The sequence below is a fragment of the Ambystoma mexicanum genome, chromosome 2q, assembly GCF_040938575.1.
Source record: "Ambystoma mexicanum isolate Mex_15411 chromosome 2q, UKY_AmexF1_1, whole genome shotgun sequence".
Lineage (NCBI taxonomy): Eukaryota > Metazoa > Chordata > Amphibia > Caudata > Ambystomatidae > Ambystoma > Ambystoma mexicanum.
In genome coordinates, this window is record NC_090924.1 from 344,492,794 (window position 1) to 344,516,375 (window position 23,582).

The 23,582-nt window shown below is 43.5% G+C and overlaps 1 protein-coding gene across 2 annotated transcripts in view; it reads left to right on the forward strand.

Moving 5' to 3' along the window:
* SLC5A11 (solute carrier family 5 member 11) overlaps nucleotides 1-23,582 on the forward strand; it is a 672,168-nt gene that overhangs the window by 93,172 nt on the left and 555,414 nt on the right. For both annotated transcript variants that reach the window (XM_069647357.1, XM_069647356.1), the window contains exon 2: nucleotides 15,463-15,630. In XM_069647357.1, coding sequence (XP_069503458.1) covers nucleotides 15,499-15,630 — 132 coding nt within the window. In that variant the 5' untranslated portion in view covers nucleotides 15,463-15,498. The remainder of the gene's footprint in view (nucleotides 1-15,462; nucleotides 15,631-23,582) is intronic.

Here is a 23,582-nt window from a genome sequence, read left to right on the forward strand (position 1 = left end):
GTATTGTTATCTATGTGTGTCATTGCCGGAGCCTAGAGGACCAAACGGGGCGCCAACGCTACATCTGTGAGTCAAATATATTAGTATCAATACACAAATTCTGCTTTACCTTGAACTTATGTACTTTTTATGTACATGTGACACTAATTGGTCAATGTACATAGTTTCAATAATATGGAACTGTATTGACAATCTGATGTATTGCCATACCTTTTGCCCATTTGTATTCACGATAGTTGCATAAGGACCTCTATTTAAATAATGTCATTGATAAGCATCATTAATAGAAGCGAGGACAAGCAACAAGTAGTACTGTACATGTTGATGATTTTGTAGCCAAGAATTAAACACTACCATTTATGTAGTTTCACGTTTCGCTGGCCTTCCGGACAATAAGGCGTGAGACTAGGGATGCGTGGCACCGCATTTATTGTAATAACGAATGTATTTGACAATCGCTCGACATCTTTTATTAGATTTAGTTCGCACATGGTTCCTATTCTAATTTTCAACAATCACGTGACTGACATGGGTCACGTGATTACACGGTATAGAATTCTTAGGTTATAGCATTTCAAGTGGAAGACCAGGGATGTGAGTGATCACACTCATTATAATAATTATTGTGTGCCTTCGGACACACGGCAATCGCTCGGGAATGCACTTTTATTGTTCATGGGGTTCTATTTACAATTTTGAACTGTCAGGTGACCGACATGGGTCACGTGACCGTTGTGTCATGGTTTTCCAAGGTGCTTTTTTCTCCTTCCGGGGTTTTAATATATACGGAACGCGGAGGCGACCGCGTTTTACTCTCTATAAGATGGACGGGTGCGGATGAAAGTCACAACATGTAAGTTCAGTCGTGTTTCTTTTGGGACATACGCGGATTAAAGGGCATCTGTATTCCGCCATATATCAACATGTATGGTTCTCCGTACTAGGTAATGCCATTTATGGCAGGCTGCTCAACAGAATGACAATTTCGCCAGGACTATTCTAATCACTTAACAAGTGCAGGTAATACTTGTGGTCTTAACATTGTGACTTCACTTTACTTTAAGTTTTGAGATCATAGTTTCCAATCAAGTGGTTTTATATATATTGACTTGGCTCTTCCTTTCATATATAGGACACCGACTAGAATTCAATGATAATTTACGCGCACAATTCCAAGTGGATAATCATTAACAAGACTATAAATCGGGTAAAATTGTTGATTAAACACTATGTGGTGAAGCGTGACCATTGTGGATATGGATTCTGTATTAGCACATTGGTTTTGAGATGATTGCACTTCATACACCATGATTTGGCTATATATACACACACATTTGGCTCTATGGGTGCGGTGAAGAGGTGCTCTAGCTGGTGGCACTGGGCTCCAGGCGGTGGCACGCATGAATTCACTGCATGAGTAATGGCAATGCATGCCATATTTAGATGACACTTTGATAGCAGATTAGATGATCTAGCATTGTATATTTCAGTTTGAAGTTTCCCATTTTTACTTTTATTTATTTTTGTGTGCTGTTGATGACATGTTGCTGTGTTGTCACTTTTGACATCATGTACTTGGTAATGTATATCATATTTTACTTTATGGTCTGATGTTGTTTCCTGTATTATCTGACCCTGTTGTTATTTGGTGATACGTATGTGTATTCAAATGTTGGAAATTACTTTTTTGGAGCAGAGTTTTGCCTTGAAAAAGACCTGTGGAGGTCGAAACACATGTTGGCATATGACTCTGTCATCTGGGCATACAAATCTGGTGTTGGATCACAGACTATGAATATAATTAAAACGCCAAAACCTATCCACGTCTCAACCATAATGAACTTTGTAGATGGAATGATTATTAGGAGGTTTAATGCTATATATGCTTAACACATGTAAGCTAGCAGCACATCCGATTGTGGATTTTGGAACATCTACTGTTTCTCTTGTAATGTTATGTGGGTCAGAGGTGCCTACTTGTTCCACCCGGATGCTGCAGCTAGTTCCAGGGTTTTGAGGAAGTATCTTGTTTAAACTTACAAGCTTAAGCGCCTCCAAATACCTAGCATAGCTCGGCCACACTGTTTCTTGATTTCAACAATGGTCTTGTTGTCGTTGACGAGGAAGTCTTCAGGGTCATTAACGATGGTGCTGCCCATGACCATGAATGATGCTTCATGAATGAGGTGACAGCGACAGAGTGGACGATCAATGACCCTCCACAAACATGGAGTATGCTATTTGGGCCTGCTAGCCCCGGCAGAGGCATGACTGCGCACAGACGCCGATTCAGAATCCTTTCCTTCCTCCAGCCATGAGACCAGTCTCCGACTGCGATCCTTCGTCTTCTTAGTGGAGAAAGACTGGCAGATGGGGCATCTCTTGGTCCAGGTGCAGGCAGTAAATGCACTTCTGGTGACAGTCTTTGATGAAGACGTTCTTCTGACCACACCTGACACAAGCATTGAAGAGATTCCTCTCGGCCTTCAACATGGCACGTGAACTGGGCCCAAAACGTGGCCTATAGCCTCACACGACGTAACGATCCGCCAGATAGTCGGATCAAGACTGGCAATTCATTCCCGCTGCCAGCAAGACACAATGGTGACGGATTGAACACATTTGAAAGGAAAAACTATCAACAATAGGCAAAATACTCAAGAAAGTCGAGGAGCAAAACTCGAAAACGTGTAGTAAAAATCTGAAGATGGCCACCGGCGTGGAGCTAAGGAACGCAAGTGTCATTGGCTGAGGCAATATGACAAAAAGTTTTTAGATTAAAGCGAAACTGCTTTATTTTACCGAGGGTTGCCAGCCTGATGACAGGGAACATTCATAGCATGTGAATCCATGCAAGACCCCATGTTGGAGAATTATAACCTACTCTTAAGAAATACTGAGCTAATACTCTCCTAGTGTAGTCAACAGAAAGTACAATTGGTGGTCCAACGAAAATGTCCAGACATATTATTTAGAAGTCCAGCCCTAGGATAGTGCATTTCACAAAGTTCCTGAAGAACGGCTCTCACAGCATTACTCAGTCTGGCCACTTCCCAGGCTTCTCGGCAGGCTATTCTGCCCTTTTTCAGGTTACTGTAGTTGCTTGGCTGTGCAGACTTTCCTCTGTCCGATACATGTTTACTGGTCACTGGTTAAGTGGTGGCCCCTTGACTTACTAATTCACAGTATCTATTTATTATGTTATTTTTTAATTTGTTTATTGTGCATTCAGTTTTAAAAACCGATTAAAACCTTACACAAATTCATCACAATCTACTTACAATACATTCTTTCCATCACATTAAAACCTATTATTACATTTAAACAAATATAAAAAAAATACGACTATTCATAAAATAAACCTTACACCATCAAGCCTTCAAAACAGTTCATGTAAGTTAGATCATGGCCAACATCCATTAACGCCCTACTCCAAATCTACCAGCTTAGTTATACACAAATATTGAAATGGGGACTTACTCCGCTGGTAAGGCTTCCTGGACCAGCACAAATCTCAAATTACTTTCCCTGTATTATGTTCATAGATATTGGTACGTTTTCTGAAGCAGGCTGTGCGCTGGAATGTTAAAGCAAAAATACAAAAGAAGTTGTTGGAGGGTTTCCCTGTCTTCTGAACAGAATCCACATCTGTCGGACTGACAGTCCTTCTCCCTCCATTTAAAGCAAGGCACCCTAGTAGGCAGAATATCAAGCCTAAACCTCAGCAATGTGTAACCAATTTTCCAGGAGGGAAATTTGCAAAGGTATTGTGCACAAACTCCCATTTTCTTTTTGTGACCAAGAGTTAAGTTCTGATGCCTCTCATATCCACACACTGTATCTCGAGTTCTACACCAGCCAGTGTGCCACAGTCTGTGTTTATATACTCCCGGTATTTCCTGTAAGAGATCCTCATCTAGTCCTCAATGTTGCAATCTTTCCCCATTTTTGACTTCTAAAATATTATCTAATCAGTCCACATCTTCTTTAAAATCTGCAAATAACGTGTCGCCGGGGTAGGGTGACTTTAAATTTATGACACAGTACGATTCTCTTCCATACATTGTGGGCTTTGAGAGATAACAGGCCCAATTAAAATCTAATAACACTTATGGGCATAGCCTGAGGTAACTTTAGTACTTTCTTCCATAGGAATCCTTCTAAATGATAGAAATCTTCATTCAGCAAACTGTGGTGAATTTCAAGACCATAAATAAGCATCAGCACAATTTTAGCTTTATAAAATTTTAAAGGAGGAATGATTGAAAACTTTTCATATTTACAGTTAACATTTTACATTTGTGCATGCCTTCAGCGCTTTAGCATATAAGCCTTCCATTATAAATCTTTTCCTGCGGGTACTGTATCTACTTTCCATGACCTCTCTGTGGGTCCAGGTGTCATCTCCTTGTAGGTCTTTCTTGTCTCATTAGATCCCTGCCCGGACCTTGCTGCATCTTCCTCCCTTGGATCATGTTGTGGAGGTATTATGCCAGACCTTTCCATGGCTCCTTTAACTGAGCCTTTGGTTCTTTAAAACAGTCTTTCTGATGTGTTGGTAGGTGCCGCCTAATCCAGGCCTACCTCCTACAGGTGATGAGCGGTATTTCCCTCCCCTCTGCTCAGGGTACTTGTCAGACAGACAATATTCATCAGCAACCTCCTGCCACATCCAACCTTTGTCCCCGGTTGCCGATGGAGAGTCTGGTGGCTCACTCTCTAGTCCCCTCTAGGAAAGGTTGGGGTTTTGGTCTCTGGTGGTCAGCTTCCTGCTAGAGCCCCGACAACAATAGTTCCATAGCTTGGTAAATTGCTGCTTTCCCCAGCAGCTTCAGCAAGGCGGTCTGCTTATTCGATGTGGTTTCCTCCCCTGGGTCCCTTTGTGTCAAGCGATCGGACCAGATTTATCTCATCCCAAATTTGGTCTCCAGTGACCTTCACTTGTACCAAGGACAACTGGCTCTGAGGATGTGTTCCCTCTGAGCCGTACTGGGCTTCTCCCACCATCTGTATAGTTTAGGAGGATGCGTTGTGATGCGTTGTTCCTTCTCATTCTTTTCCCATATGTTGTTTCTTACCCCGCTTGCAACTCGGAGTTTGGATTGGATCAGGAAGGAACCTCCCGGATTAGTGCTTCACTGCGTCAGCAAAACTTCAAAGGAAGGCACAAAGGTCGGCACAATCTTCAATTGCGTGTCTGAATAGATCATGAGTCTGTGCAGTTCTACTTCCTCGCTTACTGTTCCAGTTCATCGGAAGTCCAGTCCGCTCTACTCCCTAAACGCCAGAGCTTTTGGTCTGATGTTTTATTTTCACAGAGAGCTTGGGTTTGCAGTTTGGTGACCGCAACCTGTTAGTTTCTCTCCTGCTGTTTAATGTACTTCAGGTCTGTGGTGTTCATCATAGTGGTTCTATTTTCTTTGAGTTTAGTCATAAAATCAGTGTCTTGGATAGTTTCTAAGGTCCATCGGGGGAACTTCAGATTCCCTCATTAGGGCACAGTGCATCTTGGAACTGGTAGTCTGTTCCTCCTAAATTTCTTTTTACTCTGATAAGACTGGGATGTACCACGGCTTGAGAGGAGTAGTGGGACTGCCGGAACCTGCCTGTTCCAGCCGCGGGGGGGAACAGCAAGCCGGTGCAGAGTCCAGTCTGCCTCCAGTCCTTACTGTGTTGTGTTGTGCTACATTGAGGAGCTGCACTACGTGTTCAGTCCTCTTTCTTTCTTCACTGGGCTAACTGTTTAAAAACCCCTCCAGCGCGCAGAGCGCGGCGCGGAGTCCGGTGCAGAGTCCAGTCTGCCTCCAGTCCTTGCTGTGTTGTGTTGTGCTACATTGAGGAGCTGCACTACGTGTTCAGTCCTCTTTCTTTCTTCACTGGGCTAACTGTTTAAAAACCCCTCCAGCGCGCGGAGCGCGGCGCGGAGTCCGGTGCAGAGTCCAGTCTGCCTCCAGTCCTTGCTGTGTTGTGTTGTGCTACATTGAGGAGCTGCACTACGTGTTCAGTCCTCTTTCTTTCTTCACTGGGCTAACTGTTTAAAAACCCCTCCAGCGCGCGGAGCGCGGCGCGGAGTCCGGTGCAGAGTCCAGTCTGCCTCCAGTCCTTGCTGTGTTGTGTTGTGCTACATTGAGGAGCTGCACTACGTGTTCAGTCCTCTTTCTTTCTTCACTGGGCTAACTATTTAAAAACCCCTCCAGCGCGCAGAGCGCGGCGCGGAGTCCGGTGCAGAGGACGCGCCGAGCTGCAATTCGAGACTGACAACCACCGGTAAGAGATACCATGGTAACTGACATTTGTCCGCAGACGCGGCAATCAACATTAAATGCTCGGAATCGTGGTGAGTTTTCTTACTCAACCGACCCTGTGCTGCCAGCTGTTGGTGCCGGTGTTTCTACAAATGCGACCGCACCTCTCCCTTTCCCTCCCTCTTCCCTCCCACCCCGTCTTCCTCTTCCCTCCCCCTCATTACAGCTCGTGCTCCTCCTCCACCCCCTTCACCCCCCCTTACCTAGATCAAGCAGTGGTTGAAAGCCTTCCACACAGTTCCACACAACTTCACTCTGACAGCACTAGCGACCTTGAAGCAAACCTTGAAACAAAAACATCCCTCGTCTCTGTCAACCAAGCTGTAGTGTCTGTGGTCGACGTGAAAGTTGTACATACTCACATAGCGCAATCTCAATCTACCTTCACGTCCAACGACGAGACCTTAATTCTTGAAAGCGGCGCGGTAAACACAGCGAGTACGTGGTCTGAAAATACTGCGCCACTTGTTGTTGTTTCCGACATTGAAACTCACCTGCCGCCTGTAGCATACGGTGATGAAACTAATAAATTCAAACAAGTCGTGTTGGCCGACAACTCGACACAAGTTCTTCACTCTAATGAGCTAGACAACGTGTGCCAAAACACCATGAAATCGCACACAGTTTTGGACGAACCTGACTCACTCGCAATGTCAAACATGGTAAATGAGCATCATCCTCCAGAGTCAAACGTGATGATTGAAATCGATACTGCTTCCTTTCTTTCGCCGTTTGACATAACGGACACAGAACTACTGGCCCTGAAGATACCAAATGGGCCCGAAATTCAAACAAACTTTTCTTTCATTCCGCCTCTAAATAATGATATCTCATGTGACTCTATAGTCAGTAGAACTGTCACTGCTTCCACGGCTCCTGCATTCGAATCGGATTTACAAAGACGTGAAATCTCACGTCCATCAGAAACCACAGTACCTCAACCCCTTTTACCTCCCCTGCTTATGTCTACTCATAAAAAAAGTCAAGGAGTGGACTTAGCGGGACGAGAAGCGCGGCTAACGGAGTGGCTGACAGCGGACTATGAAGCCGTAAAAAACAAACTAATTCATAGCTTCTCGATGGCCCCGCAAATCATACCAACAACTAAAGTAAAGTCGCCAATTAACAGTGAGAAAGACGCGAAGATCGCTCAAAAGTCAAATGTCATGTTTAAATCCTGCACAAGCACACCTCAGCAAAAAGACGCACCAAGTATCCGTAACATAGGCATCCCTATGACAAGAAAATCACAACCATGTTCCTCAAAGGACCCGATGGAAAACCTGCGTTTTCACCATAGTACCAAAGCAGCCTCTGATTCTCCAAGAAATGAAAGGAGCTCTAGCAAAAATGATGAACCTTCAATTTCTGAATCTGAGTCAATTCCTTGCAACAAAGAAAATCTATCTGTTGCAGCCGGGATCCAGTTACACAATAATGTTCTGGCGGCCTCATCTTTAGCCTTGATTCCATTTATCAAACTTTTTGAAACATTAAACGAGTCTGTAAAAGATCAAAATGCTTTACTGCATAATCTATTAAACAAAGTCTCATCATTGGAAGAAAATAACACTCATCTAATGACTAGAGTGGAACGTGAAGCGGAGATCTCCTTTCAATGGCAAAACCGACTAGGAGACCTCGCAACGAAGGACCACACAGATAAAAATGACCAAATGGATGCGATCCTAGAAATAATGAAGTGGTGTCGGCACTCTCGCCCCCTGAACAATATGGAATTTGAAGGTCCATTGAAAGAGAGACTTCCTCACCGCGCAGAGAGATCAAACACCATCTCAAGAAGAAATGAAGATCAAGGCGGACCAAATAACATTCCTAATTCCAGTACCGCCTTGGACAAGAGTCAAGGTACACCGCAACTCGACAACGCGAACACCGAATTTGTTGTGTCGTTGGATCCACAAGCAGCACCACCTTTGGGTGATCAGCTTGACCGTATTCATTCGAATAAAGTACAATCGAATACAGACGCATTACCACAAAATTCCAACTTGTCTGCGGTTGTTGTGGAAGAAGTTCAAACTACACAACACCCTCCTGTACCACTCTCAAAAGGACCTGTAAACACCTTTGACATTTTCACTGGAGCCGCAAAACTCTTTGTTCCTTCGATTCCATCCAAACCTTGTGCAAAATCCACAAAAACCGCTGCCAACAAACTGATAGTAAATAAGCGGCAAACTAAAACGAACAATGCTCGAACAAAAACGAAACAGTTTGTGAGAAATCTTTCGACACCACAAAAGCTGGGACTTTTCTCTCGCAATCCATCAAATGTCCATCAGGGTGAGCGAGATGGTGTTCTTTCAAGAAATTTTGTGTCGAAAGAAATCTCTAAAATAAAAGCAGCCGAACCATCAAATCCAAATAAAAGGCGAAGATGCGAATCTGATTCTGGTTCAAAGAATTCCGATCTAAGTGTCACTGACTTATGCGATCTTTCGAAATACTCAGACAAATCGGTCGAATTGATGCAATCAGAACAGGCAGTCGAAACCTCTCACCCTGTTCTAATTCCTCCCCAAGGTCCGGGAAAAATTCATCAGGCGTTCAGACCTAAAAATGTTGAAACAAAGAAGACCCCCACGCGTGCAAATGCCAGCACCTCTGGTGCAGCCTCACAATCCCAAAATCGAGCACACGAAAAGGTTGTTGCACAACATCAAAAAAAATTATTCACTACAAAGCTGAATCCCAGGATGACAGCTGCACAATGGGAAAAGCAAAAGCAACGTCATCCAATAGTAAATGCACCTGTGAAATCTGTACAGGAACAAAATCTCTGGAGATTAGGACTTGAGAATATTTTCTCAGACTCAAACGAGGTCAACCTAAACCGTAGAAATGTGATGCGATTACTACATAATTTTCCATCTCTAAGAACGATAACGTCCAATGATATAACCATTGTGGAATACATCAATGAGGACTCTCTGGATATGGTCTATCTGCATATCACTTCTCAGGCAGTTGAAAATGCCTTGCTTGCAGCAAAAGACGAGCTACTGTCGTATGGCTTCGATTTGACATTAGAAACCAACCCACAAAGAGAAAGAAGAGGCAATGATGTGCCTCACGATCGAGAGCAAACTCACGAACAACGCCGTGAAGTTTTACGACAACAATTTAATATCAGACAGAGATCAGTCGGACATCAAAATGCCGTCTTCAATCGTGCCTCACAGATTCATTCGAACAGGACTTAGCTATCGCAAAACATTAAGGACGATGTGAATGTCCTTCTATCATGGAACACCAGAGGCTTTCGGCATCTGTTTGAAAATTTTGAACCATCTTTGGAAAAATGTTTTGCACTATGCCTCCAGGAAACTTGGTTGAGGGAGTCGCCGCACAGAGACGGGTATTCCATCGTTCTAAATCCAGCTGGGAAAAACCAGTTTGGTCGACCATTCTCTGGGCTCCTGACCATGATAAATAACGCCTCCGGATGGGAGATTTTGCATTCTTTTTCTCCAAATTTGTTCGTCCAGGGAACAATTCTTCAAAACAGTTGTAGACCAAGCGTAACACTCAAGCATCTTCTGCTCATTAACATCTATTGGAACACAGCAATGATTTCCTCATGTCATTTTATTCAATCGATAACAAAACTGATTGATGATTCCATGGAATTGCTGTCCGATCTACAAGTACTAGTATGCGGTGACTTGAACTTTTCGTGGTTTGATGATGCCCTGAAAACGATTAAATTTAAGCAGCAACCACAAACCTCGTGTAGAGGTTTTCAATTTCAGTCCGCAATGAATGCTAGGAATTGTTATATGCTTAATGGTCATACAAAAGGAGATTGTCCCCCAAACATTACATGGCAGCGTGGTGGAAATGGAACCATTATTAACTATGTTTGGGCATCAAACACCATGTCTCATGACATCGTCCAGTTGACGGTCCTGAAGTCAAAATTGAGCGATCACTATCCGCTCGAATTAACTCTAAGGGCATTTTCGTCACGAAATGAAGAGCTTTTCATTCAGCCGATTGAAGTAAATCAAGGAGGAAATCGACTAAAAATAAACACTAAGCAACTGAGAAATCTAAACGAAATGATGTCCTCTGAAGAAATAGCTCCACATGACAAATTAAATTACACTGCCTTATTGGTAGACTATCAAATAAAATCTAATCATTCAAACAGCTGTTCATATTTAAAAAAATATGAATTTAGTCCATTGGTATCTCTCAAAAAAAAACAACTGCAACGTGAATTAAGGAAATTAAAGAAAAACTTAGATCCCAATGCTATGGTGCAAATGAAACATCTAAAGGTGAAGTACCGAAATTGGTTGAAATGTTTCAAAACAATGAGAGATCAAGAACGAGGAGAACGTATCCTGAAGATCATCATTTGTCATCAGACAAAGGACCTCTGGAACATCATAAACCACAAAGCAATATTCCATCAAGCAAAGACGCATCATGGTATTTCCAAGGCCAGTTGGGAAATATATTTTGCCAAGGTCTTTGGAACTGCGGTAAATCGGCCCATAGACGAAAGGTGTGAAGTGGTCCAGTCTTGGGATGTAATCGAAACAAGAGAGGACATATCATCTGCAATTAAAAGGTTAAAAAACTCTCGAGCGGCTGGCCCTGATGGCCTCTCCAATGTCACTCTAAAAGCCAACATTGAGCATTGGACAACTTTTATTTACCATCTATTCCAAGCGATAGCTATCACAAAGCTAATTCCTGAAACTTGGAACTCGGCTATCATTGTTCCTATTTTTAAAAAGGGTTTCCGAGACGATCCGGCGAACTATCGCCCACTTGCTCTTTTAGACATCTTGGGTAAGATATTTGCGTCCTTCTTACAACAGAAGCTGGCAAAGTGGGCTATCAGCTCAGGACACTCTGATATAAGACAGTCAGGTTTTACAAAGGGCGTAGGAACTGAGGTAAATCTAACCATACTGAACCTATTGAAATTGAAAGCACTTTAACAAGGCAAAAACCTGTATATCGCATTCATTGACATGAAACAAGCGTTCGATTCTCTGGACCGCACAAAATTGTGGAAAAAACTGATTACCTGGTCGTGTCCGCTTGAATTATTGTGCCCCATTATGGCCCTCCATAATGAAACATCAATCCGAGTGCGAATCAATGAGGCTGGTGAACTCACTGAGAGAATAAGTATGAACAAGGGAGTAAAACAGGGATGCCCCCTTGCTGCCTTACTATTTAAACTATTCATAGCTGATATATCTGAAGCATTCTCTCAGACTCGATGCTTCCCCCCAAACATCGACAGCAACAGTATCAGTTGGACAATTTTTGCAGACGATATTGTCCTAATGGACGCAACCCCAATTGGTCTTCAGAGACTCTTATTAGCCCTTGAAAAATATTTGAGTGACAACTCGCTACAAATTAATGTGGAGAAAACCAAGATCATGGCGATTGGAAATTCCTCCAAAAAACAAATTAAAAACTTCAGATGGAAACTAGATGCATTACAGCTACAACTTGTACCATCTGTTCGGTATCTAGGCATCATTTTTAACACCTCAATCAGAGAACATGATTGGATGTCTGATCTCAAACAACGTATGTTGACCTTCGCGCTACAAGGGGCTAAGCTTCATGCTGAATATGGGAAATTTACCCTAAAACCAGTACTAACCTTCTATATTCAAAAGGTGATCCCTTCAATCACCTTTGGAGCCGAGGCCGGCTGGAATCTTGACTATCATCTGTGGGCGACCCTTGAAGGCTTATTTTGGAGACACATCCTTAAGCTTCCAAAGGGCACCTCAATGATTTCTATAAGACATGAACTTGGAATCGAATCAATGTACAACATAGTTGTCTGGAAATCGCTGGCCTTGTTATGGAAAATGTCAATGACAGATCAGGCTCCGGCTTATCAAATCTTTGCAAATGCAACCAAACAGCAATCTTGCGGTATCATGTTATCGTGGTGCAGCGATTTAAAAAAGATTCTAGACTCTGCAGGTATAAAGTGGGAAACACTAATAGCAACCCCCCAACTCGCGAAACAGAAACTAAGGAAGTGGAACTGGATCCAAAACTTAGAACATAGAAATCTTCTGTCTTCATCGATCGACTTAGGGCCATTAATAAACCGTCTAGATCAATTACCTAGATATCTCCAAATATTTCCATCAAGAAAACATTGCAATCAATTTATGAGACTACGGTTGAACGTTATTACAACTAAGGAGATCCAATGGCGACGAAGAGCTAATACTACTAATATCGAGAATAACCTCTGTAGGTTCTGTGGAAACTCAATTGAATCAGTAAAACACCTGATCATTGAGTGCCCCAACATATCACAGCAACGAACTCGCTATCTTGGGCCTTTTGCCCCAGCTGATGAAGATATGGACAAATGGTGGTTTTGGATCCTATCTGGATCAAATGTTTCGCTCACATGTGCAGTATGTGAGTTTGTGGAAAACATTTTGACTGAGGATATGCTCTAACCGGAAATATGTTGGCAATATGTTGGCAATATTCATCTATTCATTTATTCATTTACTCATCTATTCTCTTATTCCTGCGAATTCATAGAATGTGCTGTTTCGCTTTGGTTGTATGGTTGTTCTTTCTTCTTGTTTTGTTGTATATTTATGTGAAAATTGGATTTCTTATTGTAATTGAAGTTTATTTATAAACTAATTGTTACAATTAAAATAAAAAAAAAAATAAAAAAAAAAAAGCAAGCAGCTGGCTGTCCATCCAGACCCTGGTGGCCACTACATCGAATGTGTGTATAGGAAGAGGTCAGAATTCCAATCAATAACTGCAGAATTATCCCATTATAACACCAAAAAATGATTTCCACTAACCCAAGTAGGGCCTTTTTCCCAAATTCTGAGACTTAAATAAGCTCCCAATGACAGAAAAGGCATAACAACAGAGCTCCCTCATCACTGCACACCAAGGTAATTCCATCTAACATCAATGATTGATCGCAAGCTAAATATGTTATTTTTCCAGTATGGGCAAAGACGCATCCAAAGGTTTTGGTATAATTTGGACATGTTGTTAAGACAGGATGTTAAACATCACATAACTGTATTCTAGGTTCCTAGAAAGGGCCGGACAGGTAAGGGCCAATGATGGAGTACTAGACTCTGAAAAAATCAGTGTGAAGGCGCAGAGGACCATGTGTTTTCTAGGTGATGCCATCAGATCTGTTAACCAGGAAAGAAGGAAAGGTGTCCTGTTTACCGTCACTGCCTAGCTAGTAGGATTAGCTGACTACCCTGATGATGATTCTTCTGGTGAAGTCCTGTTTGGGGTCAACATGATCATCCCTACCTCAACTTTTTACCCCTTGTGTTATTTTGAACCACGCCAAAGCCTCTGGTAATTTCGCCTCTTATGGTGTCAGAAACATCACAGATGATCAGTTCCGGGGCGAAACAGTTCTTCTTCCCGCACCGACTGCAGTCTGGAAGACCCAGCGGTCCACAGGAAAGGTAACTGCAGTGCCGCCTACACAAGTACTATTCTAAATTCCAATATTGGCAAAGCCTTCAGTCCTCTCTAGATAGTTGGTGGTGTGTTTCATGACACGCCTTGATAATTTTCATAGTGACGGGATTTTCACATAGAGGATGTGCCCTGACCTTATCAAGGCCAGCCGGCTCATTCGGAAGTTCTAGATATACTAAGAAACAGTGCCATAGAGGAAGTTGTCAACCCACCCCCCTCCCCCCAAAAGAATTTTACATTTACATTTCTGTGCCAAAACAAAAGGTCAAATGGTTTAAAATGGTATTCAATTGAAGGCCCTCTATTTGTGCTTTATATTCACTACAGGACAGAGATGATTGTCTTGTTACAAAACATGTTGTTAAGGGTAACTGATTGTTTGGTGCTTTTTTCGGTCTAAAATATGCTTATGCCACTATTCAAATTGTTGAACATGACACGCATTTTGTTTTCAACATCAAAAAATGGATTTTCCATTTTATATCACTGCCCTCCAGTTTATCCTCTGCTCCACTGTGTTTTTAAAAAACATCTCCACTCATTGTTGGTTTCCTCCAAGCACAATATATCGACTTATCAGTCCATTTAAATAGTTTGGTGGTGGATTACAGGCCAGAGCCGATGGAGAGACATCTACAGATGGCTGTGTCTTCACTGCAACATTTGGATTTAGTTCTGAATTGGGAAAAATGAACAGTGAAACACAATTAGACTTCATTTTCTGAGTTTTCTGTTCAATAGTTTGAATTCCCCTCTTCAACCTCCATGTTCCAAGAACACGGCAAGAAGAAGGCGATTTAAATCTGTACCATTAGATCTCACGCAAGTGTGTAGGCTTCCATTCAAGCATTGTTCTCAGATGGTGCTACTTGAAAGAAAGAAGTATCTATTTGCTCCTGTCATGAAGACCTTTAGTCGGTTTCTATTCTGATCACCTACTTAAAATTAATTGATCTCTGCGTTTAACCTACTCGATGATCCTCTTTCGCTCATCCTTGCCTTTTTCCCTCAAGGTTTACACCTTCACAGGAACTGAGAGCACTTATGCTTTGAGCATTGATTCTGGCAAAGAAAGTAATACTGAAATACTGGAAATCTCACAGTAGGTCCATAAGTGAGGATTATATTCAGGATTTAATAGTTTTGTCAGATAGAGAAAATGTTATGTTTGCCAGAAAATTCCAGGTGTGTAAAAAGGATGTAAACTGTGCTTTGTTTAAAGGGTTGTACACTCCGGATAAATGTTCTTGCTTGCTTTGTTATATATGCGTGGCTGTGTCATGCTTCTCTTTTCCATGTCATTATCCCTTAGCCTTAAAAAGAATGGCTGTGTTCTAATATTTGCGCAATTTATTTAGCTTATATAACCCTGCTCTCCAAACATTGTATTTTGCCCCTATTACATTACTGAAATATTGTGTTCTCCATTGAGTGGTGGCCTTATCACTCCACCTCCTAGTATTCCGGAGGTCCTGCTGCAATAGTTATTAATAGGAACATGTTACTCAGAATAAAAAAAAGCACTTGTTTCTGAAGCTGTAAACCTTTGCTTTCATTCGGTGAATCATGCTTCACTAAGATAGGACATTTTACACTGCTTCAAGTTCTTGATAACCAATCTGCGTCCTATATGTGTTCCATATTTCAACAGATACCTTCAGCTGGGAAGTAACAAGGCCCTGACGAGATGGATATTACCAGCAGCACCTCTGCACCTACTAGCCCACGTCCAGACACCTTTCCACACAAGAGCCTGGAGGCCGTCGACATTGTGGTTCTGGTCTTGTACTTTGTGTTTGTCTTGGCAGTAGGAATCTGGGTAAGGCACAAGACCCAATATCAGAGACACACAAATGCTATATCATTCCGTAATAAGACAATGCCTTCAGATTATTTCCAATTCAAAGGGCTGATCAGACGTGTTTTTTTAAGAGGTTGGGCCTCTAAACGGTAGGAGAGTTAGGTGGCCAGTCCGATGTTTGGCTGGCAGATTCCAGTTCTGGCTTTGTTAATGCTGCATTTGGCCCTGTTGTTGCTGTGCATGCGATCAGATTTCAGCACAATTTAGTTATTTACACAGATTCTCATGAAAAATCACCAGTTTGTCTAAAATAATATGCAAATTAAATGATATGGTCAGAGATATGGTGAAATGTGCACCAAGGCGTTGGATCCTTTTCCAAACTGAATGGTTATGTTGCCAACAATGGGTGCAAGAAGGGACATGTACTTGTGTGTAATGTAAGGTAGGTATGGTATCAAACAGTAAGACAAACACAAGTGACCACAGTTCATTGTTTATTGAACTTCAATTTGGGTTTGAAAAACACTCATCGAATCCTAAATCTAAAGAGGGGAGCAAGCTATGACCATCTAATAATAAGGCATTCCTAGTGGCGTCTTGTGAAATGAAAAGGGCCTATACTTTAAATAAAATATTGCCAATCCTTACTTCTAAATACAAATGGTGTGGGAGACAAAGGAAAAGTGTTCAAGAAATTATACGTCAGGATAGTTGAGCCGTTAGCTTCCCTTCCCCATGTTTTCAGCACAGGACAAGACGGCACACTGAAGCTTAGCACATACTCTGGCTTTTCCTGCACGAAGATGCAGTTCAAAATCTCAGTATCAGGACCTTCTGTGCCAAAGTCTCTTTGCCATTCAAAGTCTCTTATTTCAGAGGGCTTGATGCAACCAACAAACATTCAAAGTTCCTTTCTCCTCAGGATTCTCCTATGCACAACTTTTCTGGTGATTCACTGTTCACCCCGGGTCCCTCCCTGCCAAGCTCAGACCCACTTTAACACAAAACTTTCAATTGGTCTCCTTCTGCCGGGCTCGGACCAAATTTATTTCATTTTCCAAACTTTCTTTACTGTATCAAAATGGAAGACTTTCGACTGTGCACAGAATTTTGCTTGACCCGTCGCAGGACCACTTCGATTAACAATTCTTTGTTCTATTCTTAATGCACCCCTTTAACTTTCACTTCTGCGACTTCTCAGCTGGATACCCTACAGAGACCTTCAATTGAGCACCTATGCAGTGCCGACCACTCTGTCAAAGGTACCGTACTTTGCTTTTCAAAGTTCAAACAGTCATCAGCAGTTCAACTTTACTTGCGTCTTTTATTACACATGTTTTAACAATGTTCATTCCAGCGCTCGGCATACAATGTTGCTGCTTGCAACCTTGGCTTCAAAACAGACTGGTCTTGTATCAGTCTCCCCAACTCACCATCTGTGTTGATTTCACTGACGCTGCTTTGTTCTTGGAGCCAAGGCTGGTAACACGGCATCTGCTGCTTCTCCCCACCTTGAATAGTGATGCGGGAGGGCCCCGTTATCTCCGGCACACAATACAGGATTCTTTAGCCTAGTTTCCTGGTCTTATGCTTTCTAATCTCGAGGGCTCTTGAAAGTAACGGCTTCTTGTCAGGAAGGACAAGGGAATTTCCCATCTTGTGATCTCCTCTGTTTTGCTATCTTTGCTCTCTCATTCAGCTGCCATCTCGAAACTGCTGTTTCCTCGCGTGCTTTGCCTCACTCAGAGTGTGCTTTTGTGCTCTGCCTTTTATCCGTGTGGTGAAGCCTAATAGAAGTCAGGTGTGAGAATCGGTCAGTAATTGCCTGACCTTGCCTGACCATTGTATTGGGACACGTCAGGTATAATGGTCAGGTGTTAGTTTGTTTTCTCCCAGACCGGGTTATCAGTGTGAATGTGTTTGTGTAGGAAAAGGGGCAGGGTTCAGTTGCTGCGTATCCTACCTGGCAGGATGGGGTAAAGGTGTTACAGGGAAGTGGATACTGCGCCTCGCCATTCGGTGTCCCACTCCCACTCCCCGAAGACCCCTCAGGCAGGTGATTCTCCCGCACTGGTCCACCCCAGGATCTGGATCCAAAAGCAATGGCTGTGTGCTGGCCACCTGGATGACAGATCCCCAGGGACTAGTGGGTGAGACACCTTCTCGTTTCTCACAGTAATCAAAATGGGTACTTTCATTGTGAACACCAAATATCTCTGCAATGGGGCAAGACCTCGGAACACATTGGTAATATAGAGAAAAAACTATTTTTGTAAAAATAAAATGATGTCTTAACCATTTAACCATTATGAAATTAACAAATACCTACCACTAAGAACAACAACTTAGATGAACAATGGCTAGACATTGCATGAACGGGTAGTTTCAGTGATGTAAAAGAGAGCCAGTTCTTTTGTGAGGATCAAGTTAACCAGTATCTTTGCGATCTACCCAATAGGTATGATGACCAAGGATAGGTGGGTGGGTTGTTTACGAATTCAGTGACAGTACCCAGGATAGGGAACTTGGATTACATGTAAGTAACTTCCCCTTTTCCTTCATGGGATCATCACTGATACTCATAAACATTTATTAGACTAATTAGCCCATCCATAAAAGGTGAAGGCAACATAAGATCACAGGTATGCCACAATGACAATGCCATATCAAAATGTGGTCAAGTAGACTAATTACGCCACCTGAGTATCAGTCCTGGCATCAGAGTCTAGACAATAATGCCTGGTGAATGTAAGAACGGATCTCCATGTGGCTGCTTTGTAAATTTCCGACATGGGTACATTCCGTCGCTGCCTTCCCTCTAGTTGAATGGGCTCTCGGCCTACCAGGCAAGGGTTGCTACCCTTCTGGTAGAACAGCAAAATTAAGGATATGATATGGTATGGTATGGCATTTATAATGTGCCTGTACACAACTGTTTCTAGGCGCCACAAGACAAGAGAGGGAAGACATAGGGAGGACAAGACAAATGATCTTACTAGGCCTTGGGTAATAGGATCGTACAAGTGCGACAGTAGAAGTGCAAGGGGATGGAGAGGAGGGAGTGCAAGGGAGAGGAAAAAGAAAAGGGAAGTGTGATCAGGGCAGCATGGCTCTGAGTAAGTGCAGCCAGGGCAGCGCAGTTCAAGGTAAGTGCAGGAGGCAAGGGGGCTCTAGGGGTACAGCTACAGCCCATAAATGCGCAATAGGCCAGGAAGCGGTGCAAGGAAGACTGGTCGTGGTAGAGCCAGGTACCCTGAGAGATTCTGAGGGAACAAAGCAACCAGTCGGCGCAGCAGGCAGGTAAGTTAGGAAGGGATCAAGAGAGAGAAGGTAGAGGTGAAAAGGAGGGACTTGGGCTGCTTCTGGGATTTCTGGTGGTACCACTTAAGTCTGAGAGGGACAGGAAGGCCATTCCAGAGGGAGGCACCTGCAGGCGAGAGAGGTCTGCCCTGCACTCTCTGCCTGGAGAAGCATCTAACCCACAGAAAGTTTGAGGTAGCTGAGTGAAGGTCTCCAGAACAAAGGTATTACAGAAGAAAGAATTGGATGTAGTGCAGGCCCTGGCCCCAGAAATACTTGTGGACAATGCAAAGGTTCTTGAACTTGATCCTTGCAGCCGTTGGGAGCCAGTGGACAGATTTCAGGGCTGGAGAGATATGGTTCCTGGGCTTTAGTTCAAGTATAAGTCTCAAAGTCCTGTTCTGGATTAGTTGCAGGGGGGGCGAAGAGTAGAGGTAGGCAGATTGAGAAAGAGGCTGTTGCAGTAGCCTAGCCTGGAGAAAACCAGGGCTCTGGAGACAGTGAGCTTCAAGGGGAAAGTGAGGAAAGATAGAATACCTCTGAAGAGATGCAGCTGAAAGTGTGGGTTTTTGGCAAGGCCCGTATGAGGAGAGGGTGGAGTTGGAGCGAGGCGTGAGGGTACGGGGATGGGGGGGCTGTATTGCAGGGCATGGTGGCAACAAGGCTCTGGGCATGTGTTGATGGGAGCCATAGAGGCAGGTGCAAGTGATATGAGTGGTGGAGGGGAGTACAGTGCGAAGGATGGGGTGGTCCAGATTACAGCTATTCCAGGGAAGGGTGGCTGTGGCCAAGTGCTGGTGAGGGATGCTGTTGGGTGACTTGTCGAGGATGGGCTGCCACCAGTGTGACTCATGGGGGACCAGGCCCCAGACAGCCCTGTGTATGGGGCAGGGGGTCTTGCATATGGACCTTGCAGTCACAGGGAGCCTGTGCAGTGGTTCCAAAGCTGGAGTGAAGCGGTCTCAGGTTGAATTATGCAGCACTATTCTGGATTTGCATGATGGGGCGAAGGGAGGTAAGGGCAGAGTGAACGAGGGATGTTGCTGTTGTCAGGCCCAGTAAGAACCTGTGCACTGGAGACATTGGGCTTCTGGTAGGGGTGGGAGGGTAAGGGTTGGTGGCTCTGAGGTGGTGGTGCTGTAAGTCGGACCTCTTGCCATGGTCTGTGATGTGGGATGCGAGGTGTGGGATGAGTCAAAGGTGACGCCAAGGTCGTTGGGCTCACATGGGGTGTGGGCCCAAGGAGGCTGGGCAGAGAGTGCATGGGTTACAAGGTGCGGGCGTCACGATGAGGGGCTTCTCTGTCTTGCTGGGACTGAGGCAGGGATCATCAGCAGAGCATGTTGCATGATTAGCAGTCATTCACTCATTTAATAGGCTGTATGTAGAGGTAGTACAGGATGAGTATGTGTCGGTGGGTGGTGTGTCATAAGCATTACACTGGGAGTGGGATGCAATGCTGGTGATCATGTGCACCAGGGGGGCAAAGTAGGTGTTGGTGAGCCATGGCAATTAAACAATTCCCTGATCGATGACACAGGTGGGGTATGAGGTGGAAGTGTGGGAAGGGCACTATTGCACTCGGGGGTGTCGGTCTGGCAGGTAGGCAGTCAACCATGCCACAGCCAGGTCTATCATGATGGATTGGATGTGTGCATGCATGTGAGTGTGTCACAGGTGCACATTGCACATGGTGCATGCATGCCACCTGGGGGGGAGGGGTCTTGTGTATGTGTTCGTTCTCATTTAATCTATGCCTGCACATGTACAGTACTTATGTGGGCATATGTGTGTTTGTATGTTTGTAAGGGCAATGTTTGTGTGCCCTTGGCCAATGGCCATGGTTCGTTGACCACCGTATGGGTTGGATGCAGTCTTTTGTTATGCAGTTGGGCATGGCTCTGTGTGTTGTGCACTGCATTTGCTTGCCCGCTGTGTTGTTTTGATGTGGCACGTTGTACTCACAGCCCTCTCCAGGTGTCCCTACTCCAGCTCCGCTGCTCTGACTCCTGCGATCCTTTCAAGGTGCAGCACAATGCTGCACTTCTCCTCCCATAGCATGAGGTTGATAGTTGAGCTCATACCCCCACCAGTGGCCAGGCATTCCTTGCCGTGGGCCAACAGCAGGTTGCGCACCTCAGGCAGCGGTTATCCCACTGCTTATGGCAGTCGCGTACTGTGCGGGGTACGGGTCCCACGGCTGACACTTTCTGGGCAACTTGCTCCCTGATGCCATTCTTTTGGATTTGTGTGCTGCTACAGTGTACCGTTTGAAACAGCTTTCCAGCATGTTGTACGATGCAGTCTGTAAGGATGGTTAGCTCCTGCTCAATGAAGCGTGGCTTCTGCTGCCGCCCCGCCTCGTCGACATTGTAATGAGGGCCAATGTCTTCCAATACATGTTGTACAGCTCTGCTCAAATGGACCTTTCCTAACTCAATATCAATGAACCCTGGCAAAGGTAATCCTGGTTTTTCCAACCATCGTCACAAATAGAGCTCCGGATGCAAGACATTGTTATGGCAATTTGACAATGAAGACTGCATTCTGGTCTCAAACTTAAGACTCTGCACGGCTCTATTTGTGAAATACTGTTCAGTGCTCCAAGAGAGGGATGTAACATGCAACCTAAACTTCTGTCAATTATCTCACCAAAAACAAACACACACACACATACACAAGCACACATCACACACAGTTTCTCAACAACTGTATCATTATTTTCAATAGGACATAAGATCACTTGGCCATGGATTGCTCTCATGACACATTAGATATCTCTCCTAATGTATAGAGCATCGATATGTCTCTTGTCGAAGTCTGAAGTTCACAGGCTTACACTGAGTTTGAGTGATATGAGAGCTTTGATCCCCTTTTCCTGCTGCTCATGCACAGGAATGTGTTTTTGTCATGTAGACGTTGTGTGAAACAAATATCTGCAAGTGCCCAGGTTGAGTCAAAGATCATTAACTAGAAGACAATAGTATGTCAGTAGACATGTTCTGCCTGCCGCTCTAAGAACATCAGTTAAATTGCGCAGATTGGAGAGAGAAAAAAGGACACCCAGAGTTCTGGCCAACAGGAAATGATCAGGCCAAGATTTGGGAGAAGTGGTTTGGTTGGTATTTAGGGGGAGGGCTGCTAAGCGGTTGTCATAGCAAACCTCTGCAGACTTTGCTATTGTGTGGATATCTGCCATATAGGAAACATTCAAGAACTCAGTAAAAAAAAGGGTTTGTATTCTGTATTAACTAGTGTAAATTCAGTTTCAATGGGTTGAAACAAAGCAAATTGGTGGACATCCATTTCTGAATGGCATACAGTCAAATTAAGTGGCCAGCATCTTTAACTCCTCAGATTTGGGTTATTCATGGGTTACATAACTGAGATACACTGTGCTCCAACTAGTGCCCCAAGGGGAAGATGTAAGCATTGCATAGGAGGAGGATGGAGCCCCTTGTTATCTCACAGGCCTGAGATTTAAAAAAAAAAACATATGATCAGCATAGCCCTTAGACTAATAATATTTTCTGTTTTTGAGGAAGGACATGATGCATGAGAGGACATCCTCCATCAAACCCATTTGTACTGTATGACATGCAGTGGGATGTTGTTGTCTAGCAAGAACTATAAATGTGTGTGGATGTTCTTCAGTCTTTTGAGTTGTAAGCAAGACCTAACTATCCCAAGCCTTTAAACAGCCTTTGTTGGTTCAGGACTTTGTAATTTGTATAGATCTCCCAGACCTATGTCAGCCTCATGTCTCCTTCTTAGTAGATATGAGAATGTTTTGGTAGGCTGTTGGCAGACCCTTTTCACCTTCTAGGAGTTAAATGCTTCACAAGTCTCTTAGACGTACCTCAGCCTCTTACCCCTTCTAGGACGTACATGTTTCATGAGTCTCTTATTTGATTTATCTTTATTATTTTATTGCCAGTATTCAATCTAGCATGATCATGGCTCCGGGGCAGCAGAGTGCTGAACAAAGGATAGAGCAGAATCATCAGAATCAGAGCTACAACCAGAACCTAGCACAAACAAGAATCATAAGGAACCGATCCGCCCAGTTTATAATCCAAATGCCAGACCCAATGTTCTCATCATCCACTGAAGTGAAAACTACCATAAAAGGTAAAACATCAAAAATTGCAACATTGTATTACTAGTGCACACAAAAGTAAATGACGGTTCAATGCCATTCCTACGTCATCCTACTAAATGTTCTTTAAGTTAAATGTCTCCAATAAATGTGAGAAACAAATCAGAGGTTCAGTCCTCAAAGTAGACTCGGAAAAGGTTTAACTCTACCAAGAAGGCACTGCATATGGCCTTCTTTTGAACATAGAAATCTCTGGGGGAATGAAGAAGAGGTAAATCAACAGGAGTATAAAGGTTGTCCCCATAAACTTTGGTGACCAACCTACTATTAACAATGTCCTAAATGCTTATTTCTATTTACCTAATACTAGAGTTGTTCAAACTGTTTTGGCTATACTTATTTCTTTTTTAGGTTCCCATTACCTTGTAGTTATACATTGTTCTTGCGCAGCATTTGTCCCCTAAGTGTAGGTGTGACTTCATCTGATGATAAAACATTTCTTTTATCAACCAAGCAATAATAATCGAGTATATCTGCCTCCCTTTTTATAAGTGACTTGTACAATCTC